Raw genomic sequence first — 15,592 nt, 5'->3', positions numbered from 1 at the left:
CTCCCTCCCTCCCTTCCTTCCTTCCTTCCTTCCTTCCTTCCTTCCTTCCTTCCTTCCTTCCTTCCTTCCTTCCTTTCTTCTGTCCCAAGTTTTTCTGGCTCAAGTTATTCTTAAGAATGTTTCTATTTTACTCTTCATGCTAGACCCTGTACTTCAGTCAGATTGTTTAGCTGCTTTACAGTGGTCATATAATTAACAAGTCTTAACTTCATCTTCAGATTGAGATATCAACATTATATTTTCAATGGACAGTCAATTGTCAGTGAATCACAGTACTTTTCAATTTAATAAAATCTAAATTCCTCATAACCATGTTGTGAAAATATGCAGAAAAAAATTTGGCTGGGCGTGGTGGCTCACGCCTGTAATCCCAGCACTTTGGGAGGCCAAGGCGGGTGGATCATGAGGTCAGAAGATCGAGACCATCTTGGCAAATTTGGTGAAACCCTGTCTCTACTAAAAATACAAAAAAAAATTAGCCAAGTGTGGTGGTGGGCACCTGTAGTCCTAGCTTCTCGGGAGGCTGAGGCAGGAGAATGGCAAGAACCCAGGAGGTGGCGGAGCGTGCAGTGAGCGGAGATCGTGCCACTGCACTTCAGCCTGGGTGACAGAGCGAGACTCTATCTCAAAAAAAAAAAAAGGAAAAAAATAATTAAATATACTTGTGTGAGTACAGTTGATATATATCGGAGTGTATCCTGTATGAGTGCAAACTGGCTGCAGTTTGCTTTAAAATAGTCATTTAAAGAAAAGAATTGCCAGATAAATCACAGAATATAAATTTCTCTTGACTTGTAAAACTTGAATTACTAGTGCCATCTGAATGATTCTTCTGAAGGTAGATAGAGTAGTCTCTCCTTACGTGTGAAAGAAAAAGGCTGCATTAGTCCCTCTTATTCATGTGGGATATGTTCCAGGCTCCCCAGTAGATTCTTGAAACGATTAATAGTGTAAAACCCAAGTAGACTATGTTTTTCCACCTGATAACTTGGAAGACTGCTAAGTAACTAACAGGCAGGTGGTATAAACTATGGATACACTAGACAAGAAAGGATTCATGCTCTGGGGAGAATGGAGCTGAATGGCATAGGTTTTTGTCACACTACCCAGAACACCTTTTTTTATTGCTAAGTATTATTCCATTGTATCATGTATCATGGTCTGTTAATCCATTCACTTGTTGAAGGCCATGTGCATTGTTTTTGGCATTTGTGATTCATGCTGGTAAGAAAAATATTCATCTACAGTTTTTATATAAACACAAATTTATTCATCATGGATACATATCTAGGAGTGGGTTTGTTGGGTAAATGGTGTGTGTGTGTGTGTGTGTGTGTTTTCTTATTATACTTTAAGTTCTGGGATACATGTGCAGAATGTGCGGTTTGTTACATAGGTATACATGTGCCATGGTGTTTTGCTGCACCCATCAACCCGTCATCTAGGTTGTAAACATCACATGTATTAGCTATTTGTCCTAATGCTATCTTTCCTCTTTCCCCCCATACCCCAACAAGCCCTGGTGTGTGATATTCCCCTCCCTGTGTCCACGGGCTTTCATTGATCAACTCCTACTTATGAGTGAGAATATGTGGTGTTTTGTTTTCTGTTCCTGTGTTAGTTTGCTGAGGATAATGGTTTCCAGCTTCGTCCCTGTCCCTGCAAAGGACACTAACTCATTCAATTTATGGCTGCATAGTATTCCATGGTGTATATGTGCCACATTTTCTTTATCCAATCTATCATTGATGGGCATTTGGGTTGGTTCCAAGTCTTTGTTGCTGTAAATAATGCTGCAATAAACATATGTTTGCACATGTCTTTATAGTAGAATGATTTATAATCCTTTCGGTATATACCCAGTAATGGGATTGCTGGGTCAAATGATATTTCTGGTTCTAGATCCTTGACGGGTTGCCACACTGTCTTCCACTATGGTTGAAATAATTTACACTCCCACCAACAGAGTAAAAGTGTTCCTATTTCTCCACATCCTCACCAGCACCTGTTGTTTCCAGACGTTTTAATGATTGGCATTCTAATTGGCATGAATTGGTTTCTCATTGTGGTTTTGATTTGCATTTCTCCAATGACCAGTGATGATGAGCTTGTTTTCATGTGTTTGTTGACTGCATAAATGTCTTCTTTTGAGAAGTGTCTGTTCATATCCTGTGCCTACTTTTTGAGGGGGTTGTTTGTTTTTCTCTTATAAATTTATTTAAGTTCCTTGTAGATTGGTGATATTAGACCTCTGTCAGATGGATAGATTGCAAAAATTTTTTCCCATTCTGTAGTTGCCTGTTCACTTTGATGATAGTTTATTTTGCTGTGCAGAAGCTCTTTAGTTTAATTAGATCCCATTTGTCAATTTTGGCTTTTGTTGCCAGAGCTTTTGGTGTTTCAGTCATGAAGTCTTTACCCATGCCTATGTCCTGAATAGTACTGCCTAGGTTTTCTTCTGGGGTTTTTATGGTTTTAGGTCTTACATTTAAGCCTTTAATCCATCACGAGTTAATTTTTGTATTAGGTGTAAGGGAAGGATCCAGTTTCAGTTTTCTGCATATGGCTAGCCAATTTTCCCTGCACCATTTATTCAATAGAGAATCTTTTCCCTATTGCATGTTTTTGTCAGGTTTGTTGAAGAGCAGATGGTTGTAGATGTGTGGTGTTATTTCTGAGGCCTCTGTTCTGTTTCATCGGTCTATATATCTGTTTTGGTACAAGTACCATGTTATTTTGGTTACTGTAGTCTTGTAGTATAGTTTGAAATCAGGTAGCTTGATTCCTCAGCTTTGTGCTTTTTGATTGGGATTTTCTTGGCTATATGGGACCTTTTTTTGACTTCATATGGTTTAAAGTAGTTTTCTTAGTTCTGTGAAGAAAGATAATGATAGCTAGATGGGAATAGCATTGAATGTATCAACTACTTTGGGCAATATGACCATTTTCACGATATTGATTCTTCCTATCCATGAGGATGGAATGTTTTTCTATTTATTTGGGCCCTTTCTTATTTCTTTGAGAAGTGGTTTGTAGTTCTCCTTGAAGAGGTCTTTCGCATCTGTTGTAAGTTGTATTTCTAGGTATTTTTTTCTTTGTTTGTTTCAATTGTGAATGGGAGTTCACTCATGATTTGGCTTTCTGTTTGTCTATTATTGATGTATAGGAATGCTTGTGATTTTTGCACATTGATTTTGTATCCTGAGACTTTCCTGAAGTTACTTATCAGCTCAAGGAGTTTCTGGGCTGGGATGATGGGGATTTCTAAATATACCATCATGTCATCTGCAAACAGAGACAACTTGACTTCCTCTTTCTATTTGAATACTTTTTATTTCTTTCTCTTGCCTAATTGCCCGGTCCAGAACTTCCAATACTATGTCAATAATAGACAGATCGATGAGACAGAAAATTAATAAGGATATTCCAGATTTGAACTCAACTCTAGACCAAGCAGACCTAATAGACATCTACAGAACTCTCCACCACAAGTCAACAGAATATACATTCTTCTTGGCACCACATAGCACTTATTCTAAAATCGACCACATAATTGGAAGTAAAACATTCCTCAGCAAATGCTAAAGAACGAAAATCTTAACAAAGAATCTCTCAGACCTCACTGCAATCAGATTAGAAATCAGGATTAAGAAACTCATTCAAAACTACACAACTACATGGAAACTGAACAACCTGCTACTGAATGACTACTGGGTAAATAATGGAAATACTGCAGAAGTAAACTTGAGACCAATGAGAAGACAGACACAACATACCAGAATATCTGGGACACAGCTAAAGCAGTGTTTAGAGGAAAATTTATAGCTCTAAATGCCCATATCAGAAAGTGGGAAAGATCTAAAATTGACACCGTAACACCTCAATTAAAAGAATTAGAGAAGTAAGAGCAAACGAATTCAAAAGCTAGCAGAAGACAAGAAATAACTGAGATCAGAGCAGACCTGAGGGAGATAGAGACATGAAAAAACCTTCAAAAAATCAATGCATCCAGAAGCTGGTTTTTTGAAAAGATTAATAAAGTACACTACTAGCCATACTAATGAAGAAGAAAAGAAAGAAGAATCAAATAGACACAATAACAGTGATAAAGAGGGTATCCTCACTGATCCCAGGCAAATACAAACTACCATCAGAGAATACTATAAACACCTCTACACAAATAAACTATAAAATCTGTAAGAAATGGAAAAATTCCTGGACACATACACACTCCCAACACTAAAGCAGAAAGAAGTCGAAACCCTGAATAGACCAAACACAAGTTCTGAAATTGAGGCAGTAATTAATAGCCTACCAACCAAAAATAGCCCAGGAACAGATGGATTCACAGTCAAATTCTACCAGAGGTACAAAGAGGAGTTGGTACCATTCCTTTGGAAATTATTTCAAAGAATAGAAAAAGGATTCTTCCTTAACTCATTTTATGAGGCCAACATCATCCTGATATCAAAAGCTGGCAGACACAACCGAAAAAGAAAATTTCAGTCTAATATCCCTGATGAACATCGATGCGAAAATCCTCAATAAAATACTGGCAAAGTGAATCCAGCAGCATATCAAAAAGCTTATTCACCATGAGCAAGTTGGCATTATCTCTGTGATGCAAGGCTGTTTCAGCATACACAAATCAATAAATGTATTCCATCTCATAAACAGAACCCATGACCAAAAAAAAAAAAAAAAAAAAAACAACACACACACATAATTATCTCAATAGATGCAGAAAAGGCCTTCAATAAAATTCAACACCCTTCATGGTAAAAACACTCAATAAACATATCTCAAAATAATAAGAGCTATATTTTAAAAACCCACAGCAAATATCATACTAAATACGTGTGTTTATTTTTATAAGAAATAGACAAACTGTTTTCCTGAGTGATCATATGTTCTACTTTCACATACTCAGTGCATGCGAATTCCAGTTGTTTCTCAACCTTGCCAGCCTTTGAGATAGTGTTTTTTTTCCATTAAATTATCCATTCTAATATGTGTGTGATAGTATTGCATTCCCTAGTGACTGATGCTGCTGAGCGTCTTCTGTGTACTTATTTACCATCTATGTACCTCCTTTGGTGAACACTGTCTAAATTTTGCCCACTTTTCATTGAGTTGTTTCTTCCATTACTGAATTTTGAGACTACATAATATATTGTGGCTACAAGTCCTTCAATGAGTAAATATTCTGCAAATATTTTTCTTGCATCTGTAGCTTTACTTTTCTTTCCCCTGACAGTCCCTTTCAATGAGCAAAAATATATAATTTTGATGTTATCAAATTTTTCATTTATAGATTATGCTCTTTGTGTCACCTAAAATTTACTTGCCTAAACCGGGGACATATTCAGTTCTAGAAGTTAACATTTTACACTTAGCGATATGACCAATTTTGAGTTAATTTTTGTATGAGGTATGAGGAATATGTAGAGGGTTATTATTTTGCATTTGGTGCCTTACTGTTCCAGTATCACTTGTTGAAAAGACTATGTTTTCTTTATTGAATTGTCTTTTCTCCTTTTTTAAATTGAAAACATCCTCAAAAAAATCTTGTAAAAACAGTTAAGGAAGAAAAAGTAAAATTCAACTAGGCTTGTAGGACAATCAATGGTAATGATTAGTCTAGCTTTCCATTGACCCACTTCCTTATAGTTGGTCACTGATTACTAATCTAGGATAACATAATCTTTGTCACTAGAATCTTTGTTCTCTTTCTGTTCTTTAGATAAAACATAAGACACTAAGAGATGCCAATCTTTCCACTTGAATTTATCCTTTAGGTTCTTCATACTAACAAAACTACTGATGCCAGCCCTTCTGAAATGCTTGGCAAGAAACTCAACTTAGGGAAGAATGTAGTTTCCATATCCTAATGATTTCAGCCACCTTGCCCAAATCAATTGATGACCTCGATTTTCCAGCCACTCGCCCTTCAAAGATTCTTGCCCAGAAACCTTCAGTGAAATGAATTTGAGTCTTGAGAATTCTTCTCATGTCCTTTTTCAGTGATCTTGCAATTAGTAAACTCTTTCTCTGTTGCAAACTCCACTATCTCGGTGTATTGTTCTGTTACCGCACAGCAGGCATACAAACCTTACAATCTTGTAAAAATTCATGGCAAGCAACTGGGCATGGTGGCTCACACCTGTAATCCCAGCACTTTGGGAGGCCAAGGAGGGCAAATTACTTGAGGTCAGGAGTTCGAGACCAGGCTGGCCAACATGACAAAACTCTGTCTCTACTAGAAATACATGGCCCATGCCTGTAATCCCAGCTAGTTGGGAGACTGAGGCTGGAGAATCACTTGAACCTGGGAGGCAGAGGTTGCAGTGAGCCGAGATTGTGCCACTGCACTTCTTCCTGGGAGACACAGTGAGACTCCTTCTTAAAAAAAAAAAAAAAGAAAAAAAAATTCATGGCAAGCCCCCACTGGGACTGACCCAAAGACAAGCCCAAACAGCTGCTTAGTTATGATGGGCTAAGGGCCATTGCTGGGGCCTTCTTTGTTGGCAGGGCAGTGCTGAATTTCAGCACATAACCTTGTCTGCAGCAGAGAAACCATTTCTGGTCTAAGAAGAAGTCTCAGGTGAGTTTTCTCAGAGAAGCTGGCACCCCATTTCCTTCTGTGTGTGTGTGTGTGTGTGTGAGTGTGCGCGCATGTGTGTTTCAAACTTAGAGGTCTTGTGGTCTCTTTTGAGGTCTTGTTGAACTCCCTAAGTCTAGGTAGGGATTTATTTTAGGAGATCTCCCTTCAGATGGAAAAAGACTAGAGGGCATTGCTTGGGAGAAATGGTCTTAGATTTTGGAATCTGAAACTTTATATGGAAAGGTCTTTTGTTTGTTTTTGTCTTGTTATATGTATTTATGTTTGTGGAGGGGATCCCTGAGGAAATTACCAGTGGAAGAAATTACTAACTCAGGAAACTCTTCCTGTTTGGTCAGTCACATTCAGTTAGTCCTGAAGGAGTTGCTAGTGGAATCTCAGCAAGCCTAACTCAGGGTAACCGTCTGCTCTTCATTCTTTCCCAGGGTTCACCCACTGAACTCCTGATCAAAGGCCATCCCTCTCCAGCTTGAGTGGATCAAAGATGACAAGGGCCAATGGAACCAAGTTTGAGCCTTGCCAGGTCAATACTTGGGTCCTGAGTATGGTGACTAGTATCTGTGTTTTGTTATGTCTGTATTATTCCAGCCAGAACGGGAAAAGCTAATTCAGTTCCTTCAGGCAGCCCAATGGGGCTGGTGGCTTTGAGATTATTAAACTCTTTCTCTGCTGCAAACCCCACTGTCTCAGTGTATTGTTCTGTTGGTGTGCAGCAGGCATACAAATCTGACAATCTTGTAACTATTTGTGGCAAGTCAGGTAGAGGTCACTCTCCTTGAGGGCATTTACTCACAGCCTACTGCCCCCTTGCCACTGGGGCAGACCCTGAGACAAGCCCTAGCGACTTCTCAGTTCTGATGAGCTAAGGGCTGTCCCTTAGCTCTCCCCAAGTAACCCACAATGCAACCCTGATGGGCTACAGCTTCCAAAATTGAAAGACCTTTGTCTATTATTCCGTGAAACAAAAAAAGATTATCTTATTTTGTAGCATAGCTTGACTTTAATACCCACTGGATTTCAGAGAACGGTGGCCCCTGCATGGTTCTCATGCTTACAGTACCATCCTGTAGCTAGATTTGTTTTGTAAGAAGGAAGAGGAATGAGATGAAATCCCCTATGTGTAATGTTTTATGTTGCTTTGGAAAAGTAGAACAATGTATAAAAAGGTAAAATCATGATAAAGCAAGAAATTAAAAACTGTTTGGACTGATTTACAAGAAAAAGATGATGATGCTATGGTGGTTCAGTTAAAGGAACCTATGGCTTACCCCCCTCCACCTTATGGGGGAGCTACAGTAGCACTACTGGCACCTCTCCAGAGTCCCTACCACCAAAAAGTCACAAATCCAGGGCAACAGGTATGATCTCTGCTTCTTATACCCAACAGAGGACTCCATTTAGGCAGGGTGTCACTTCTTATACCCAACAGGGAACTCCATTTAGCCAGGGTGTCACTCTGGTTCTGAGAGGCAGTTTCCTCCTAACAACTGCTTATAGGAGGTGTTGCTGCCACAGGTCAGCCTACAGGATTTATCCTGGTTTATTCTCTGTTCTCCACTTCCAACCTACTTAATTAGAAAACTAATATACCTGTTTATTGAGAAGATCTAAAGTTTACAGAAGGAACAGGATTAAAAAATATATATATATATAAAGATCCAAAGTATATGGAGAATCTATTCTCCTCTGTATTTGCCACCCACAACCCTATTTGAGCAGATATTCAAATTTTGCTCAATATTTTGCTGAGTTCAGAGAAGCAAAGTATGGTTTTAGATAAAACTAAGGAAAAGGCTGATCTTATTCACACTCACTCTCCCAGTAATCCAGTAAGGGCAGCTGCTCAGATTGCAGTTCCCACCTCTGACCTGGGATGGAATATAAACACTGGAGATAGATTTAACCTCAAACATAATCAAGACTGCATTTTGATCAGCTTCTGGAAAGGAGTGCCCAAGCAAAGCAGCCTCAATAAGATCCAGGAGATCAAACAGAAGCCTAATGAAGGTTGCTTTGGAATTATTAGAACAAGTCTTTGAAGCTTTCAGGCAATAAATGGATATTGACCCAGAAGCCCCAGAAAATTTAATGATAGCTAACATGATGTTTATCCAACAAAGTGCCCCAGCTATGCAGAGAAAGTTACAAAATGTAGCTGAGGCTTTGGACATGTTTATGTCTCAATTAGTGAAGACTGGTTTTAATGTATTTACTGATCACAAAACATAAGGAATAATGAAGAGGCAAGCTGACTTGTTAGCTGTGACTCTGACCCTAGTAGTCCCTGGACCACAACAAGGGCCGCCATCAGACACTCCATCTATGGTAGAACCACCTGGGCCCCCAAAAGCCAATAAAAAGGCACATCCCATTGCAGGTCCTAAGCAGTGTCCTTACTGCAACAGGGGGGACACTGAAAAGAAAATTGCCCATGCCTTACAAAGCCTAATATTAAACAGAGTCAGCCTTCTGCCCACCGAATGCCTGGGATAGCTGGGGAGCTTGAGAGAGATACTGAAGAAAAAGACCAGAAATAGTGGCATCCGGGGACTTCTCCTGACCCAAACAACACCCTCCATATTTCCCATATGGGACTCCAGATCCTGATGATGGTGAGAAATCAGCTTCTGGACTTTCTAGTAGGCATGGTGTCTCCTATTTGGTGTTAAATATCTGGTTGTCTAAACTTTCCTCAGAAACTATGAAGGTGACTGAAATCTCGGAAAAATTTCTGATGAGGTCATTCCTCCAAATTTTGAATTGTCAACTAGAGCAAGATCATTTAAAGCAGAGCTTTTTGGCTGTGCGCGGTGGCTCACTTCTGTATTCCCAGCAATTTGAGGCTGAGGTGGGTGGATCGTGAGGTGAGGAGATCGAGACCATCCTGATCGTCTTGGCTAACACAGTGAAATGCCGTCTCTGCTAAAAATACAAGAAATTAACTGGACATGGTGTTAGGCATTTGTAGTCCCAGCTACTCAGGAGGCTGAGGCAGGAGAATGGAGTGAACCTGGGAGGCAGAGCTTGCAGTGAGCCAAGATCATGCCACTGCACTCTAGCCTGGGGGACAGAGCAAGACTCTGTCTCAAAAAAAAAAAAAAAGGCAGAGTTTTTCTATACATCTGCCAATGTCCTATCCCTTTGTTGGGGCAAGTCCTTTTTTTTTTTTTTTTTTGAGACAGAGTCTTGCTCTGTCGCCCAGGCTAGAGTGCAGTGGCACGATCTCGGCTCATTGCAACCTCCGCCTCACGGGCTCAAGCAATTCTGCCTCAGCCTACCGAGTAGCTGGGTATGCCACCACGGCTAGCTAATTTTTGTATTTTTAGTAGAGACGGGGTTTCACCATGTTGGCCTGGCTGGTCTCGAACTCCTGACATCAAGTAATCTGCCTCACTTGGCCTCCCAAAGTGCTAGGAGCTGGGATTACAGGTGTGAGCCACCGTCCCCGGCCTGTTGGGGCAAGTACTCTTAATCAAACTAAATGCTAAGATTACTTTTTCTCTGAGGATGATTGGACGTCCAGGTGCTTTCAGACCAAGTATGTGTTCTGCAAGCCACATTACTACAACTGGAGATCCATGAAAGTGTCTGCAGCCATGAAGAGATACTCCAAAAGGTTAATCCAGAAGCATGGGCAGATGGGAGGACAGGGAAAACAAAAACTGCATCTCTAGTACAAGCCAAGTTTTGTGCAGGAGTAGCACTGTCAAATCTAAAGCAGTATTCTTTGAGAGAAAAGGCATAGCAATGCATTTAACCTCTGCTAATAGCCTTCCTGCAATACAGGAAGAATTCCTCATTTCCCATGAAATATACCTGTCTTGCCAGGACAAAGAAATGGGACTGAGGAATATTGGTTTGTACAGGATTTGAGGGCTACTAGCCAAATTTTCAAAACCATTTATCTGGTGATACCCGATGCTTATACATTCTTCATGACTTTAACCAGTGAGTTGTACTTCTGTTCAGTCTTGGATCTGAAGGATGCCTTCATCTGTATTCCCCTGAGTCCAGAGTCCCATGTAGTGTTTGTCTTTGAATAGGAAGACTCTGACACCAAAGCTGAATGATGGTATTGTTGGACAGTGCTTCCTCGAGGCTTCAAAACCTCACTAACCATCTGGGGGAAATACATGCTAAGGAGTTTTTGGACCTTCAGTTGAAAAATGAGACTTTGCTTACATATGTTGATGGCATATTAGTAGCCGGCACAACTAAGGCAAATTGACCAGAATACTATACTGATTTTACATTTTTTGTCTGGATGAGGATCCAGAGTATCCAAGAAAAAAGCACAAATCTTGAAACCCTCAGTTACGTATCTTAGGTTTGAACTTTCTCAGGAGCAGAGCAATCTGCTTTTGGACTGGAGAGAAACTCTTGTCAGGGTGGCCAGATTCAGGACATGGCAGCAGCTATGAGGGGTTTTTAGGTATGGCTGGATGTTGCCATATGTTATTTTATTATTTTGGGCTGATAGCAAAATGTCCCTATGAAGCCCTAAGACCAGACACTTGACTCCTAGAATGGACTAAGGAATGTCAAAAGGCGTTTCTAACCATTAAATAAAAATTATTAATGGACCTGACTACTGGGACTGCCTGAACTAAGAAAGCCATTTAATTTGTTCATACATGAGAGAGAAGGGGTGGGTTTAGGAGTACTAACCCAAGACTTGGGAACATCATGAGACCTGTAGCCTACTTTTCAAAAGAGCTGGACATTGTTATGATGGGTTGGACTTCTTGTCTCTGAGCCATTGGCACACTTGTGATCTTCTCCAGGAGGCAGAAGAGTTCACTTTGGGTTAACCTAGCACAGTACACACCCCACACTGTGTATGCTATTTGTTGGAACAGAAGTGGAGCTACTGATTTACTTCTAGAAGAATGAATAGATATCAGGCCATCCTCCTGTATAATCCTAGTGTTACTTTGAGAGCCGTTCCTACTCTAATTCCTGCTAAATAAACCTATACAAGATTGTATATAAATTATTGAGCAAGTGTGTTCTATTCAACCAGACATGACCAAAATTCCCTTTAAAAACCTGGACTTAGAAATATTTACTGAGGAAAGCAGCTTTATGAACCACGGACAACAGAGGCTGAGTATCCTATGGTAACCCTGTGACAGATCCTAGATGCAGAGACACTCCTTCGAGGTTCATCGGCACAGAAGGCAGAACTTAGAATCGTAATCAGGGCATCCCAACTAGGTAAAGACTCCTGAGTCACCGATTACTCTGCTTCCAGGTATTTTTTATTGTTGTCCATGCTTATGGGGCTATTTGGAAAGAAAGGGGACTCTTAACCTTTAATAATTAAAAAAAAAAAATAAGCATGCTAAAGAAATCTTAGCCTGACTAAGGCAGTCTTGTTACCCAAGAAAGTAGCTATAATACACAACCCTGGACATCAGTGGATGGACAATTTGGTAGCAAGAAAATAAATCACTAGGCAGACCAGGCCACTAAAAGGGTGACCAGAGAAAAAAACGCCCAAAGCTTTGCTAATGTCATTAATCCCTGAAATAAACTTCAGCCTAAAGTCCATACCTATTTGGAAGAAGATCTAAAATCACTCGATTGAGGCTTTGACTCCAATCAAAGAACCCAAACTGAGTAGATATGTAACACAGAAGAAAAGGTTCTGGTACCCAAGTATCCTATGACAGGTATCATCAAAGACATACATGATACCACACAGTATGGCAGGCATGCCACCCTTCAACTGATCCAGGACTACATCTTTGGGACACACTTAAAGAAGGTGATCCAAAAGATAATTTTTAAATACCTACTTTGTGTCCAGAACAATCTTAAGACTGGTCCTCCACCCCAAGTACCAGGGATTTAAGCAAGAGGTTCAAGGCTAACAGAGGACTGGCAAATTGATTATACTGTGATGCCAAGGGTTGCAGGAAATTTTAAATACTTGTTTGTATTTGTAGATATATTTTCAAAATAAATGAAAGCATTCCCCTGCAAGACCAAGAGAATGTCTGAAGTTATGAAAGCCTTCATAGAGAAGATTATTCTCGGGTTTAGATGGCCTGTCTTCATCCAGTGTGAATATATTGCCACTTTTGTAGCCTAGGACACCATGTATTCCAGGTTCTCCGCATAATCTGGAATCTTCATACAGCCCGGAGACTGAAGTCTACTGAAAAAACTGAAAAGATAAATCATACTATAAAAAACAAAACAAAGTTTAGCTAAGATTTGCCAATAAACTAACAGCCTGGAATAACATTCTGTTCATTGCCCTGCTCAGAGTAAAGGTGGCCCCCAAAAGTGGGCTTAAATTAAGCTTTTATAAATTTTATATGGGAGATCATTCTTCTGTTCTCTTCTCAGACTAAGGAATGCCAATAATGTACACATAAAGAAATTAGATATTATCAAATATACACAATCTTTAGCTTGTACTTTAATTGCTATTAGTGAGTTTGTGGTTCCAGCAGATTGTGGTATCCAGCTGACATTCTCTTTCATCGCCTCCAACCCAGAGACTGGGTTCTGCTCAAGACCAGGAAAACTCAACATCTTGAGGACCATTTAAAAACACAGTGAACGAGGCCATGCAAAGCATGACTGGTGACTCATTTCTCTGTTCAGCTTGAAGGACGTAGACCCTGGATTCACCACAGTCATATAAAACCCACCCCGCGAGACACTAGAGCTATCAATAAATGTAGAGAGTGTCTTCAACTTCAGAGACCGTCTCAAACCTATTTGAATGGATAAGTAAATCCTTTGATGGGCCTCAAATATCTTTTGAAGAAAAATATCAGATAAATAACTAACTTTAATGAAATTAGACAAAACACATGTCCTCTTGACTACTACAATAGTTACTTTAAACATAATAGGAATTTTTGTTATTATAATTATTTTATATAGAAAGGTGAGATAACTTCCTGTCTATTCCCTGCCTTACTGAATGCATAACCCATATATTTACTTGGTCATTATAATTGCCTAAGTCATTACAATTACTACATTTATAAATTTTACTTCATAATTGTCTTGGTCATTACAATTGTTAGACTTACCGATTTGCTAGACATCCTATGCCATGCTAACTTAGTCTGCCCCTCATTATTTGGACATTCTAACATTTAGAAATGGTCACTCTTGTTTTAAAACTTCTAATTATACCTTTCCTGTTACTACAATGCCTAGACAGGCATAACAACACTGTAGCTCAACTGCTTCAAGGTATTGCCACTGGAAGAAACTTACCAAAATGTTCGATCTGTCAGTTACTCCCCCAAACTATTCAAAATAAGCATTTTCTGTTAGTCATATTTGGCATTGACCTTCTGGGTGCCCCAAATACGACTACCTATGTGCACCAGCTTCTTTCCATGGCTACTTTCCAGGTCCAACTAGTAGTACACCAAGAAATCACTACCCCATGTTTCAATCTCTCTTTCCCCATCATAAATGGAAAGTCATTCCATTACATAGGCCCTCCCTGGCCCATGGCATACTGGGCAGACAAACGCAGCCAGGAGAAAGGAAATGCAACTAAAAGTTTCTCCTTACTATGCCAAAAATATTTACAGTGGGGAATATCAAATTCTGGGGAGCCTATAAAAAAAGATTCATAGTTTAATTCCATTTGTCTATATTCCCCATGAAAAAATCCATCAATAAATGCACCCTTGAGGGCTTTACCTGTGCACCCCCTTGGTACATGTTTTTTTTTTGTGGCATAGGATCAGACCCTCCTCTGTTAGGACAAGCCCACTGGTGTCTCAATAACCTGTATATTAAGGGCTCTCACTTATTGAGATACTTCTCAGTTCATGCTAATGACAAAAGATTCCCACGGACTCCAAAAAGGACTACCAGGCATATATCAATATATCGGATGGCAGAGCCTTCTAGGCATCACGAGTCCTAGCTATGGAGTATACACTCACTGGGACATGATCAGAAACTTATTGGCAACCATGGACATAATTGCAAAAGAGGCTGCTAAGAACATTAAGGCTGAGAAAACTCTTCAAATTTACTTGCCCAGATAGTTCTTGACAACAGAACTACACTTGATTGTCTCTTGACTTTACAGAGAGGAGTCTGTACAGTGATGAATACCACCTGTTGTACTTATATCAGTGCTTCTGGTAAAGTAAAAGCCAAGCTAAAGAAAATCTTTCAGCAGTCTCACTGGAGACCATACATCTCTACCACAGACACTATGTCTGAGTAGTTTTTTGAGATTTTCCCCTGCACACTCCATGTTTTCCAGCCCTTTTTTCAAGGGCTCTGAAAGTTCAAGCTCACAATTCTGTTTATAGGGCTTATAATTTACATCATAGGCTGCTATTCAATTAAATATTACAGTAAAACCATAGACTGAAGTACTAGCATGTTCATGCCACACCCTCAGCCGGGTATAACAACTTGCAAGTTGTTACAAGACGGATTCATTCCTCTAATCCTGACTCATTCTCTGTACCCCTTGTCAGCAAAAAGAAGCTAGAATGGCCATTGCCCGATTTACACCATATTAGCTGTTACACCTCAGGATTAAGAAGGGATCAAGTCCTGGAGGAATTGAATGTGTCCCTAGGAAAATTATATAAAATTGATTAAGGGGGAAAAATTCAACTATGTTTTCAGGACAATCAGCAGTAATCATTAAGCCAGCTTTCCCTTTGTCCTGCTTGTCTGTAACTGGTCACTGTTTACTACCCTAGGATAAAGAAGCCTTTGTCAGAAGACCTTTTGGTCCTTTTCTTTTCTATAGATAGAATCTAAGATGTTGCGAGATGATAATCTTTCTGCATGAGTTTCTCTTTCAGGTTCTGCATACCAAAAAAAAAAAAAAAAAAAAAAAAAAAAAAAAAAAAAAAAAAAAAAAAAAAACTGCCAACATACTGGTCAACAAGACAAAACCTTATTTTCACAAAAAATTAAAAAATTAGCCAGGCATCATGGCACAGGTCTGTAGTACCA

General features: G+C 39.6%; 1 protein-coding gene across 1 annotated transcript in view; it reads left to right on the top strand.

Moving 5' to 3' along the window:
* Window positions 1–8,857: 8,857 nt before the first annotated feature.
* The window catches only part of LOC105550779 (complement factor H-like), a 65,610-nt gene continuing 58,875 nt past the window's right edge, over window positions 8,858–15,592 (top strand). The window contains exon 1 of the mRNA XM_011995800.1: window positions 8,858–8,999. Within this exon, the coding sequence (XP_011851190.1) occupies window positions 8,858–8,999 (142 nt within the window). The remainder of the gene's footprint in view (window positions 9,000–15,592) is intronic.

Source organism: Mandrillus leucophaeus, unplaced genomic scaffold (assembly GCF_000951045.1).
Source record: "Mandrillus leucophaeus isolate KB7577 unplaced genomic scaffold, Mleu.le_1.0 Scaffold1132, whole genome shotgun sequence".
Classification (NCBI taxonomy): Eukaryota; Metazoa; Chordata; class Mammalia; order Primates; family Cercopithecidae; genus Mandrillus; species Mandrillus leucophaeus.
Note: the sequence above shows the minus strand (reverse complement) of the source record. Positions and strands in the feature narration are given on the sequence as shown.